At 36.5% G+C, this 13,558-nt stretch overlaps 2 protein-coding genes across 2 annotated transcripts in view; one reads left to right on the forward strand and one right to left on the reverse strand.

Annotated features, from left to right (window-relative positions):
• Positions 1-13,558, reverse strand: part of LOC311289282 (uncharacterized protein) — a 333,082-nt gene that overhangs the window by 225,101 nt on the left and 94,423 nt on the right. The gene's annotated exons all lie outside the window — the stretch shown is intronic.
• On the forward strand, positions 9,303-11,252 carry LOC311288774 (complement C1q-like protein 4). Its single transcript, XM_084406367.1, has 3 exons — positions 9,303-9,771; positions 10,108-10,239; positions 10,420-11,252. Exons 1-3 carry the CDS (start codon positions 9,483-9,485, stop codon positions 10,698-10,700), a joined length of 702 nt encoding a protein of 233 aa, XP_084262493.1. The 5' UTR covers positions 9,303-9,482; the 3' UTR covers positions 10,701-11,252.

Genomic DNA, 13,558 nt, shown 5'->3' on the forward strand with positions numbered 1-13,558 from the left:
AAATGACTTAAGCGATCATTTGCCTGTTTTTACCATATATGATATGCAACCTGAGATATACAAGAGTTCGCATCAGCCTTCATATTTTAGAGTGAGGACCGAGAAAACAATAAATGACTTTAGGAGTGAGCTTTCACAACAGAACTGGTCAGGTGTCTATGTGAATGATGTGAATGCAGCATATGAAACCTTTTTAAATATGTATATATCTAGCTATGATAAATGCTGTCCACTAAAGCTGTCAAAGAAAACCCCTAAAAGTGATAAACCTTGGATGACATTAGGATTAATTAAAGCATGTAAAAAGAAAAGTAGATTGTATAAAGACTTTGTAATAAATAGGACACCTAATTGTGAGGCCATTATCAAAGCATACAAAAATAAATTGACTACAATTTTGCAAGAAACTAAAAGGGATTATTACAATAAACGATTAAAAGATAATAAAGGAAATATGAAAATAACATGGAAAATATTAAATAATATAATAAAACCAAATTCACAACATATTAAGTTGCCTGAATATTTTGTGCACAATGAAACTGTTATGAACAACAGCATAGATGTGGCCAATGAATTTAACTCATTTTTTATCAATATTGGGGAAAATATTGCCAAATCAATTGATATACCAAACCAAAGTCAAAATGCTACCTGTAGAATGGAAAGTAGACCTGTAGACATGTTCCTGGGTGAGGTTCAGGAAAATGAAATTTCATCTATTGTTAGTAGATGTGAAAATAAAACTTCTACTGACAGTGACGGACTTGACATGACCATTGTAAAAAGGACCATTGACTGTATTATTAATCCACTGACTTTTATTTTTAATTTGTCTATACATTCGGGTGTCTTTCCTGAGAAGATGAAGGTCGCTAAAGTTGTTCCACTTTTCAAGAATGGAGATGTACATCACTTTAACAATTATAGACCAGTGTCATTGCTTTCTCAGTTTTCTAAAATCCTTGAAAAGTGGTTTGCTCAAAAACTAAATATTTTTTTAGAAAAACATAAATTGATTACTGAAAAACAATATGGCTTTAGAGCAAAAAGATCAACAGCTTTGGCATTAATTGAACTCATAGAAAAAATAACATCTGCAACTGAGAATAAGCAACACACAGTGGGGGTCTTCATCGACTTAAGCAAAGCATTCGACACCATAAATCACAGTCTGCTATTGTCAAAATCATACAACTATGGCATTAGGGGTCCAGCTCATCAATGGCTCAAAAGTTATCTCAATAATCGACAGCAGTTTGTTCAAATTAATGATCAAAGATCTGAGTTAAAAGATATAATATGTGGAGTTCCACAAGGGTCCGTGTTAGGCCCATTACTTTTCGTTTTGTTCATTAATGACCTCTGTCAAGTTTCTAAAGTATTACAGTTTTTGATGTTTGCTGATGATACCAACATTTTTTATTCTGGAAATAATCTGTCAGAAATTGCAAAAAATATCAATTCTGAAATGGGAAAAGTTAAGAAATGGTTTGACAAAAATAAATTGTTTAAATTGGGAGAAAACAAAATACATGATTTTTGGTAATTGTAAAAAGAATGAAAATGTAAGAATAGCAATTGAAGGAAATGAAATCGAAAGAGTTAATGAGATCAAATTCTTAGGTGTTATTTTGAATGATAAATTGAATTGGAAAGATCACATAGTTTATATTAAGAGTAAAGTTTGTAAAAGTATTGGGGTCTTGTATAAAGTTAAAGATGTTTTAGATTATTCTTCATTACATATGTTGTACAATTCCCTAATACTCCCATATTTTGGATACTGCACATAAGTCTGGGGTAATACATACCGTAGTAACACAAGATCTCTGTTTTTGTTACAGAAAAAAGCCTTAAGGATTATCAACAAAACAGGCTACAGAGAACACACTAATAGTTTATTTGTAAATTCTGGACTTCTAAAATTCAAAGATTTGGTTGATTTGAAGATTTTGATTTTTATGTGGAAAGCTAAACAGAGAGTTCTGCCTATGGTCTTGCTAAATTGATTTACCCTTGTATCAGAGGAAGATGGCCATAGAAGGCAATATCATTTTAAAACTCTTTTCGCACGCACTACACAAAAACAGATGTGTGTGTCTATTTACGGAGTTAAACTGTGGAACACCTTGGATTATGAACTGAAGTGCTGCAAAAGTGTTTGTAAATTTAAGAATTTGTGTCAGAAAAAAATACAGGAATGTTACAAGAAAAATTATGACTAACATGCTTAAAATGATTATAAGAAAGTGTAAAGATAGGTATTACTGAAAATTTTTGGTGTTTAGGGTGAGGATTGGGGTTGATTCATTTATAAAGCAGCTGTTTTTTATTTTTGTCTGATGTGCACAAATAAGCGACAGGTACCATAAGATTTTCTTCTTCCTGTTCCTTTTTTTTTAATTTGTTCATGCACGTCATGAATGAATGAATGAATGAATGAATGAATGAATGAATGAATGAAATTTATGTATGACTTGTGTGCAATAAATAAATAATAAATAAATAAATAAATAATATTGACTCCAACCTTTACTTCCCTGTAGATTAGCTTTACCTGCCTATCCACCATTCAGTCGGTAATTTTTTTTTTCTGGACTTGTTTCTTTTTGCAATAGTACTACTGTGCTGTAACATGGTGTGTATAGCCGTGCTGGGCAACACTGGTAAAATTACACGAATCACGATCCTCTCGTTCACTGGTCCTCTCCCTGCTCTGCTCATGCTCTGATAAAAATAGCTTTGTAGGACTATACTTTATAATGACAATTGGTAAAAAAAAAAAAATCTGTTAAATCTAATTCTGCTGCATAGAACTTATTGAAGAATAATATTGATATTTTATATTATTTTAATATAGGTACCAGTATTAGCCTTTTCACCATTTGTATCACTCCGCTTGTCTGTGTTTGCGCCACTTGCATCATTAAGTCAGTAGGTGGCGATAAGTGACTGTCTTTATGAATGAACAATTGAACTTTAAACTGATTAGTGCCAAAACATTGATTAACTCAGGAAAGAAACAAGTTGCTGAAACCAATCTTTATGCTAATATAAATTGCTCATTTGCCTCTGGAGACAAAAAGATTGCACTGGTTTTTGATTGAAATGTAACATCTATGCAACATCATTCTTGAAAGATTTCTCATTTAAGGCCATTCCTGTTTGGAATATGTGATTATGTATTGTCAACAATAAGCAGAAACATTCTGCATTTCCATTTTGTAGTGTGGATCATTCATTGCAACATTTATCCTCATCCTCATTTTTAAGAATCTGTTATCTTGACAAATAATTTATGCTACTGCCCACTGACATGCTTTTAAAGCTATTGTTATCCAAATTTGTTGGCCTTTAAACACCTTAAAATACACATGTAGGTCAGAGAAATCCAAATTTTATCAGGGGAGCATGTCCCCGAACCCCCCCTAACTACCTCACATTTGCATACGCATGACTGTGTGCTAATGTGTGCTGGTGTGGCTACAGTGCCTAGGCTGAATTTTTGCCCCAGTTTGCCCCTGCATATATACAATATACTGTACATTATTCTCTGTATCAAATCATTATTACCCGGCCCCTGATGTTTCGGTCTCATCCCCTGATGTTTTTAAAACCTAGAAACACCCCTGCAAATGCATATACAATATTTGTAACTTAAATAAGTAATAATCAAATAAAGAGACATGTTAACATTTTAAAAGTCTTCCAGTTACAACAGCCATAATGCTGATGTGGCCCTCAGTGAAAATGAGTTTGACACCCCTGCTCTACAGCAATGAACACACAGAGGCTATTCGAGCAGAGTTTGAGGGCTGTCCTCATTCTCATTTATTTCTTGCAGTGGCAAAAGCTAAATACACCACTCTATGCCAGCTAAGCTGGAAGTTCCATGGACTAGAATACACAATTACATTTTAGGGCATACCCTGTTTCTGTTCAGTAAATGTGTTCTTCTCTAAGAATGTCAGGTGTCTTCTTTGATCCTCTGAGGGTTGTGGTCTGTAGCTGGCTTCCGCTTGATTCTTCCCAGCAAACAGGGGACGTCCCCCGGACGTTTCGAACGTCCCCTTAGGTCCGCATTAGGTCCGCTTTGTAACGTTCCCGAGCGGACGTTCGGAGGACGTCCGCATTTGGTCCGCTTTGTAACGTTTCCGAGCGGACCTTCGGGGGACGTCCGCATTTGGTCCGCTTTGTAACGTTCCCGAGCGGACCTTCGGGGGACGTCCGCATTTGGTCCGCTTTGTAACGTTCCCGAGCGGACCTTCGGGGGACGTCCGCATTTGGTCCGCTTTGGAACGTTCCCGAGCGGACCTTCGGGGGACGTCCGCATTTGGTCCGCTTTGGAACGTTCCCGAGCGGACCTTCGGAGGACGTCCGCATCTGGTCCGCTTTGGAACGTTCGCTGATGGACGTTCTGAGGACATTTATCCGTGCCAGTTTGCGAACGTCTCCCTCACATGCCATTTCCATGACAACACACAATCCAGTCGCCCACGCCTTTGATTTTTATCATTAGACCGGACATCTTGCAACTCAGACAACTAAAATATAAACCCATATTGGATTTAAAAGGGGATTTGTTTATCCATTAAATTAACTGTGATAATGGATTTTATCTAAAAAACATGGTTTTGAGGTTATAGTTTTATAACTGAAAATAAACTATAGTAAAAATATTATTTAAATTAATTGTAAAATTAAGTTAATGTTAAAAATGTTAGTGTTTTAATTGTAATGTTAAGATAATAACTTTCATGTTACTTATAACTTCTATCACAAATTAAAGATCACGAGTCTGTTTTCAGCCAATATAATTTAAACATCAAAAACATGAGAATTGATTCAATTGAATAGCCTACAATTTATTATTCCGCATGAAGAAAATAAGGTTGAATCTCAGGAGCTCTAAAATAATGCATCGACTTTACATGATGAATGCAGCCAAGGAAAATGCGAAGAATGGAAAAGCACATGCTGGAAAGAAAGTGGAAAATAACACAGGTAAGACAAATGTATCCTAATTTAGGCTACCTGTAAAAATGTTGGTCAGGGCGATCGAAGGACTGGTTTTATTCAAAATAAGTTATTTTAGGAAAAATATTATTCTAATTATTGCACTTAAACAAAAAAAAAAGTGTCATATAGCTACACACTATAATTTTGGCAGTGTAATCCACAGCAGTCCTTTGCTGGATGCCCAAATCCCAAGTTGAATGAGGTGCAGAAAACATTGTAATACAGGGAGTAGCTGATGTCCCTGTGGTTCTGCTCCTGGAACAGCCGGTGCATTTTGGTTACTGACATGTCACTTTGGAGGTACTTCCGTCCAGGTGCACCACGACGAGCGTAGTGGCTGACCTTGCACATGAATGAGGACACATGCTGAACTACTGCCTGCCTGTTCTCCATCTTCTCATCAACATTTCTGGTTCCACCCCTGCACTCTGGTCTGGCTTCACCATGTTGACTGAAGTATTTCACCACTCTGGAGACTCTGTCTTTACTAACACCTGTGGAGTACAGAAAAGGTATTAATAAGGTTGTCTGTGTTTTTTTCTGGAACCTGAAAATCATAAATTAATTGAATAAAAGGCTACACCTCTGGCTTACCCAAGATTGAACAGGCCATCTTAGACTATGTTTATAGCACCTGGGTTAAGGATGGGCATTTGAAGAAATCTTTTGGATCATCAGTGGGAAAATTAACAATAATTTATCAATTAATCGTAAATATTCATAATATTCAAAAACATAATGCCATAATAAACATAATGTGACTATGGTGTGTGCCAGTAATCCAGGGCAGTCCCTGAATGAAAAGGTCGGATAACAACGTACGGATGTCTGTGTGCTTGTGCTTCACATAGGGACATTGGGCATAAAAAAAAAAAAAAAAAAAAAAGCACCGTTGCGCTGCCTGGCTAGCTGAGCTGTCAGAGCAAACAAACTGCAGGATGTTTATCGTTTCAACCATCCTTAAACAGCTTCGGACTATTTGTGATTAGTTACAATTTAGATAAGTAAGATTAAGTTAGTTAGATAAACGACTTGTAGCTTTTTACAGAAAGAGTGGAGGCTCATTCCACACCGCTGCTGAAAACCAAACCTGTATGATAAGAGCGGGCGGAGCCGCGGTGTCACAGTTCTTGTCTCTGTTGCACCGAGTCCGCGACACAAGCTCGCCTCGCCCCGTCATATTTAATTCATTATTTCACTGTAATAATAATAATAATAATAATAATAATAATAATAATAATAATAGCTTATAGAGTTTATTGGTTGTTGTGAAAAAACAAAACCGTTTATTTTTCTCCATAACAACCTGTGCCCTCTATGATCCCTTATAATAAATCAACAACAAGAATTAACGTGAGGTTTTAGGCTATAAATAATAGGTGCAACTGCATAAATAAATCTTCAGATAGGCTACTCAGCTACATGTAAGAAATTATTTAAAAAATTAACTTACCAAGGACACTTAGAAATGAAGCCTTGCAGACAGGTATCTTGTGATGGGGCGGAGCGCAGGACAAAAGGCAGTATTTCACTGTAACCTCCCTGGCTTTCTTCTTGACATCAGCGGAGACTCGTTCCCTGCTGCATTTGTTTATTGTTGACAGACGCAGGAGTATTTTATCCTGGTCCACTTTTGTAGCGTTTTTATACATTTTTGTGAAGTTGAAGGCTACATCTTCATCTGACAGTCTGGAATGACCGGCTCCAATCCGTCATCGAAATCCATAACGTTAGCTTGACTCTGAAGCTTTGATTCTCTGACTGACAGACAGCTGTTGATCAGTGACGTAGCCTACGTGACTGCTCGCCGCCTACAGTATAAACAATGAAATGGTAAACGTTTTTTTAGTTAGCCTATTGAATCCTCTTTTTAAAAATATATGTTTTTTTGTTTTGGTATTATCGTTAAATCACTGAGCAAACTCGGAGCACTTCACCGGCGGTGACTCTCTCCTCGCGTGACATCCAGAGCTCGCGCAGCATCCTGAACGTTCTATAGCCTAACCGTTATATCGCACTTTGTAAAGAAACTGGGCTGGCTGATATCGCGTTTTGTGAAAAAATACATTTTGTAGTAGGCATAAAATGTACATTTTTAAATCTTATTAATGGCAGCAATTCACACATAGATTAAGGTACATCTGATCAGTGATTTCCAATGATAAAATCCAAATGTCAAAAAATGGCGTTTATCGCATTTTGCAACCGAACTCTTCATATTTTTATTCACTCTGTCAACTCACCTAACATTCCTTGACAGTTTTCAGGATCCTCCAGGACCCTCCACTCACGGCTTGGTCTTCCACAGCCTGGAATACGGGGGGAGTGCTTTGGGTTCGGGCCGAACACCGAGCCCGGAGCCTCTCCTCAGACAGCACGGCAAATATGCATTTATTCTATCTGACTTATTTGTAAGTGTGAACTCATGAAATCTCAATTCTCCAGCGGCAGTTATCTTTGTTGTAAACAAATTCAACCCAAGCGCTCTTTTGGTGACGTGGATGAGTATGCTACTGTTGATCATCTGTCCATCATCGTATAAAGCCCGCCCTGACCATTTGTTTGGTCCAAACAATTTTTGCTCCTCAACGGATCAAGTCCAGACCGAACCTCCCGACCTAAAGTTTTTGTGTTCGGCTGGCATCCAGGCTAAATTTTATCATTAGATACATTAGATTATTCGATTAAATTGAAACCCAATACTTGCATTTAAAAGTGTAATCTGGCAATTTCATCTCTGGCGAACAGTGAATTCTGGGGAGTTAAGGATGCGATGATGTATCCTGCATTCATGGGAAAAGGACAGCCTTCGTCACTTCTTGATGACGCAATCGGTTCTTTCTCCTTTAAACGCAACTCGGTGCGTCCTTTGACGCGGCGTTCAAAGGATGCAGCCCCTGAATTGGGATACAGCAGTTGAGCAATTGAGACATGAACCAAAACAAGATGTGACAATTTATCAGAACAGAAAAATTGTTCAAAACGTACTGCACCAGTGCACTTCACACGCATGATACACATTTATTTACACAGCTAACACTGACAAAAACAACTCGAGATGGAAAATTGCTAAATGATTCATTTTGTAACAATCTTAAAGAATTTTCTTGGAACTTTTCCCTTTGGCTGCTTTTTTTTAAAAAAAAAGCTTTTGTTAACAGACTATAATCTTTTATTTATATTTTCATCTCTGTGTTCTTTAAAGCTGTGAAACAATGTGCATATAAATTGCTTTGTATTAAAACATCTGCAAAATGTGTAAAAGTAAAATTGGTTGCACTCTGACAGAACCTATGAGTAAGTAATAATTAACAAAGGTAAAAAAAAACAGCTCACATTATGGTACTGTAAAACAAGCCAATGTCAATGTTATCATTATCATAAAAATCATAAAGACACAAATCCACTTTCCCAAAATCTAGGACATTCTTACTTGTGAAAAGTTGTAAATCAGGTTAATAATTACATTTAATGATTTTATACATGTAATTACATTTATTTAAGGTGAAATAAACCTTAAATAATAATAAACAATTAATAAATAAATAATAAACCACCTCCTCAGTCTCCCAGTCGTTCTCCATAGTCAAGCCACAAACAGGAATCTAGCAGAGTATGGGTTGCAACTCCCTCTTATGATGTCATCACCCAGATACTGTAAAAAAACATGCTAACTTTGAAGAAACCCCAATAAATGTTATTTTAACGCATTTTAAGACAGAAATGTTTAAATATATACATATTGAGCACTCTAATTTACACATTAATTGGTTGTGGTGGTTAACCTGCAGTTTACACTTTAAGGTGACAAGTTTTATGCATTTATTCACTTTTACATCTGTTAATACAGGATGTTGTTGCATGTGGAGTAAAAATAACATTTAAAGGTATTTTGTGATTTCAACACAAGTTAAACTCCAGCAAACATTTGTGGCATGATATACATCAACATAAATAACTGTCAACTCGTTCTTTAGTTAAAAGAAATTGTCAGACACTTGCATTTGCTGTAAATGGGCCAAGCAGTAAGTGGCCCATGGGTCACTGACACGTGACAATAGCTGATGTATTTAACTTATATATGTACGTTTTGAGTTAATCATTCCTCACAGAGCCTTTTTTATTATGTTAGGTGCTAATAAATACTATTAAAGTGTGAGATGACAACTGATTCAAATGACCAGAGGTGTATCTGTGATTATCCCTCTGTGTCCCATAAGGACACTGACCGCTGATCTTGAACTTTAGTCGCAACATTTGTGAAATAGAAAAAAAATATTGACTCAGCGATAAACATCCACTGAACCCAGAACATCCTTTTGATTCTATTAACTTGAACTACTTATTTTCCTGGAGCAATGTAAATCATGTACAAAAGACAGTAAATCAGGACACTATAAAAGGAACATGAGAGGCTGTGAGGATGAAGAGCAAGAGCTGGAAACAAACATCAGTGAAGAATGAAGGGTTTAGTATGTTTACTGCTGCTGTTGGAAACCTTTGTGTGTGTCGTACAGCATCAGGTAGATGGAGGACTCAATGAGAATGAGACCAGTCAACAGCTCAGATCTGAGGACGGAAGACAGAATCCACCTCAAACAGACACTTTGAGAGATGAAGCTTCAACTGACAGCTTCAGTGACATCCATGCAGCGCTGAGAGAACTGACCGCCACCGTTACAGAGCAGAAAGCAAACATCACAGCTTTAGAGACGCAACTGAGGGATGAGATGAACAAGAAAAATGATGGTACCTCACCAAAACATTCACTCTTTTATCAATGATCCTCAAAGTAAAACACCAATGCAATACATTGCATAGTGTAAATGTTAGTGTAAAGTTGAGTGTATACTGTGTAAATATCAATCTTATTCTGGGTCAAGTGGAGTTGAGAAAGGAAAATAGAGGTGAAAGTGTGCTTTAATGATGTTGAATTTAGTCTATACAGGTGAAACTCGAAAAATTTGAATATCGTGCAAAAGTTATAATTTTGATGATAAAGTTGAATGATATTAAATTCAGTGTATAAATTCTCAGTGTAATAGAGTAATATATCACAATATTGCTTGTGTTTTTCAATAACAGACAGAGAAATAGCTTTTTCAGCTTCACTGATGAAATCTGCCGTTGGATATACTGGTCCTTTTACCACTGAAATCACACTAACCTACAAGAACGTCATCACAAACATAGGGAACGCCTACAACTCAGTTACAGGTAATTATCAATGAAAATGAGTCATAAAACTCTGCTCCATTCAGACCTCTCTGCAGTTGTGTAATGTGTATTAGAGAATTAAATGATTTACCATCTTTCAAAGCTATTACACAGTGTGTTTGCTGATTAAGTGATCATACAGGACAGAGCTGATTCTGTATCTCTTGTTATTTGATTTAGGTATTTTCACAGCCCCACTGAAAGGAGCGTACATGTTCAGAATCTCTGTATTTGGTCATGGTGGAATTGGAGCAACTGCATCCATTGTTAAGAATGGAGAGCGTGTGGTTCTAGCTCATGAAAATCAGCCTCAGCAAGACTTAAACTCCTCGAATGGAGTTGTGTTGATTCTGGAGGTTGGAGATGTTGTCTATGTGAGGCTTTGGTCTGGCGGGAGGATATATGATGACCAGAATAACCACAACACTTTCAGTGGTTTCCTGCTGTTTCCCTTAAGATAACAGGAGCTTTGCAGAATGTGATTCTGTTATACTGTCACTTAGCTTTACAAAACAATAAAAAATACGATGGCACAAGAATTCTTGGATGCTCACTCTTTTAATCCAGATCAACTCACTTCCTGTGTACAACACTGTCTCTTTCTTTCTAATTCCCTTAATCTCTATTCCCCTCTAGTGTTCGGTTCTTGTAATAACAATCTATGTAGACAACAGATTCCAATAATTCTGAACCCTACCCTTAGTGTATGATTTAAGATGGAAATCATGAAGAATCATTAACATGATTAAGCAATATTAATGAGGACTAATGTGTGTTTGAAATTTGCAATAGATTACTGTATAAAAGTCTGAGCTGTCTACATGTAAGTTTGTATTAAGAGTTTCAGAACTGAGACAGACGGGACCCATGAATATCACCTGTGACTCAAAAGTGTTTTGTTAAAGCAGTAAATCTAATAATGTTAAATAATATATTTTAAGTATAGTTTGTTGCTGATCCTTGATCTGTATCTCTTCACCCTACATACATATATAAATAAGAGAATAAAGAGACATTGTGGCATTTTCTTTTCCTCATATTTTCATGAATATTTCCCCAACACTGCTTGCTATTATCATGATATCATGCTTATCGATCAAAATAACTGATTTTGTGGTGGCAATGTCCAGACATTTTTAAGAGTTTTATTTATCATTTACCAGATTATGTATTATGTTAGATGCACAATAATCATACAGCACTATAATTGATGACATAACTGGAAAAAGGATCAGGGAAGGCAAACGATAAGGTCACAGGCAGGGAACAAGAAACAATAGTCAGTAATACAAATAAGGTTCATACACAAGAAGACAGTCACTGGAATAGAACGCTCAGAATGGCAGCCAGGTCAAAATATAGTTCACGAGGAGGTGAGTGTGTGTGTGTGTGTGTGTGTGTGTGTGTGCCTGGCTTAAATAGCCGGGTGATATGAGACATGTTCATGGCTAGGTATGTGGGCTCTTGGGAATTGTAGTCCACGGTTAATACTCTGGAGAGTGAGACCTCTGATGGCCGATCGAGGGATCTCCATTGGCGTTTGTAACAAAAATAATAAAAAATTTAAGACCTTGAAGGTATTTATGACATAAAAACTTGGCATTTTATAAAGAGATTTACAATCAAAATTTTAACTTGAATTTACAGTACGGCATGATTCAGGCTTAGACTTTCTGAAATGATCAGAACAAAGCAAAGATAACAATTCTATTACGTAAAAAACAGTGAATTTATTTAAAAGAAAATATTGAAGCCAAAGTTTTCCACCTTAGAAGTGTGTGAAGAAAACCTTTTTTTTCTTCTGAATGTCGTCACACAATTATAAAATACAATAATAAAAAATAAAACAATAATAAATAAATACTTGAGCTTGGTGTGGACTTTTGGGTTGATGATGGTGGTTCTGTTGACTGAGTGCTTGATGATGTGGATGGTCTTTCATCTTCGACCCTGATGACATTACCACATTCTGCTTTTAGCCGTTTGACAGCCTCTGTCATTTCAGTTTGGTGAAGGAAACCCAACTTTTTAAACCTTGGGTCCAGCAGAGTTGCCATGGTCATTATGCTGAGCGACTCCATATTCCAGACATGTTCCCTCAGACGCCTGATGAGGTTTTCACTTAATTCCTTTGTGATTGGCATGGGTAACCTATGAAATACAAAATGATGTACTTTGTGCAAAAATACAAAATTAATAAAAAAGACATTAAAATTATCTAATGAGTATTCTACATAAATAAAAATAAATACCTTAGTTGTTCAACCAGTAATGAATGGTGAATCATTTTTAGCAAAGGAATTACTTTGGAGCCAGACACTCGTTTTTCCTCGGACAGCTCCATTGTGGCCTGGTGGAATGGGGTGAGAACTAGAGGTCTTCACAGTGAACCCGAGACCCGTCGACCCGGACCCGTACGGGTTCGGGTCTATATTTTAAATGATCAGCCGGGTCCGGGTCGGGTCCGAATTTATTACTTCGGGTCCTGGGTCTGTTTAACATGTGTGTTGAGGGGTAAATGTGGCTGAGTCGTCGTGAGCAGATGTAAACACTCAGGAGAAGTTGGATGAGTTTGAACAGATGGGATATTTTTATTTACCCCAATTAAGGCCAAAGAAAGGCATTACAAATTTACAAGAAAAAGAAAAAAAAAGAAAAAAAAAACTGTTTAGTAAAGAAAATAAATTGACATAAGAGTCAAAAAAAAAAGAAAAAAAGAAAAGAAAAAAAATCACAATTTTGCAGCCTTTACACAAGCCACTATACATAGAGCATCACACAGACTTACGTCTTCTCATCTCATGCCCCCCCAAGAGAATAAAGCTACTCATCTTTATAGGACTAAAGGTACCCCTGAAATTGGCACATACCAACACAATATTACAATGCAGGGGTGGCTCAGGTGAATAGTCCATAAATGCTTAAAAACAGCCGAAATGCTACATCTATAACACTTTTAAAATTACAAAATATTATTTCTATGATTCCCGCTAACATTTGGCAAAGCCACAAGTCATACTAACAGTCAAACAATTAATAACTCAAACTCCGGTTCACTTGCAATTGACCCGGAAGTCATAGCGTTATTTAAACCCCCCAATTGCGGCAAAATTTCCTTTACACAAACAAACCGGAGACGCCAGTAAGACACAAAGATGGTATGTCAAAGCTATGTTCCTTTTAAACTAAATAAACAGATACATAATTAACGAAAACATATGTTACGTGGTTATTGAAACTGATCATGATTGTGAAATAAATAACAAGCTTTTAAACAGCAAGATATGTATTGATGATAGTAGCTATAGCATATAAATCA

The sequence above is a fragment of the Rutilus rutilus genome (genome assembly GCF_951802725.1).
Source record: "Rutilus rutilus genome assembly, chromosome: 4".
NCBI classification, from domain to species: Eukaryota; Metazoa; Chordata; class Actinopteri; order Cypriniformes; family Leuciscidae; genus Rutilus; species Rutilus rutilus.

What these genes read in the sequence shown, in the direction of transcription:
- LOC311288774 (XM_084406367.1), top strand. Translation starts at nt 9,483, where the DNA reads ATGAAGGGTTTAGTATGTTTACTGCTGCTGTTGGAAACCTTTGTGTGT. An exon ending in GATGAACAAGAAAAATGATG is followed by an intron (nt 9,772 to 10,107) that starts GTACCTCACCAA and finishes TTTCAATAACAG; the next exon opens with ACAGAGAAATAGCTTTTTCA. An exon ending in CGCCTACAACTCAGTTACAG is followed by an intron (nt 10,240 to 10,419) that starts GTAATTATCAAT and finishes TATTTGATTTAG; the next exon opens with GTATTTTCACAGCCCCACTG.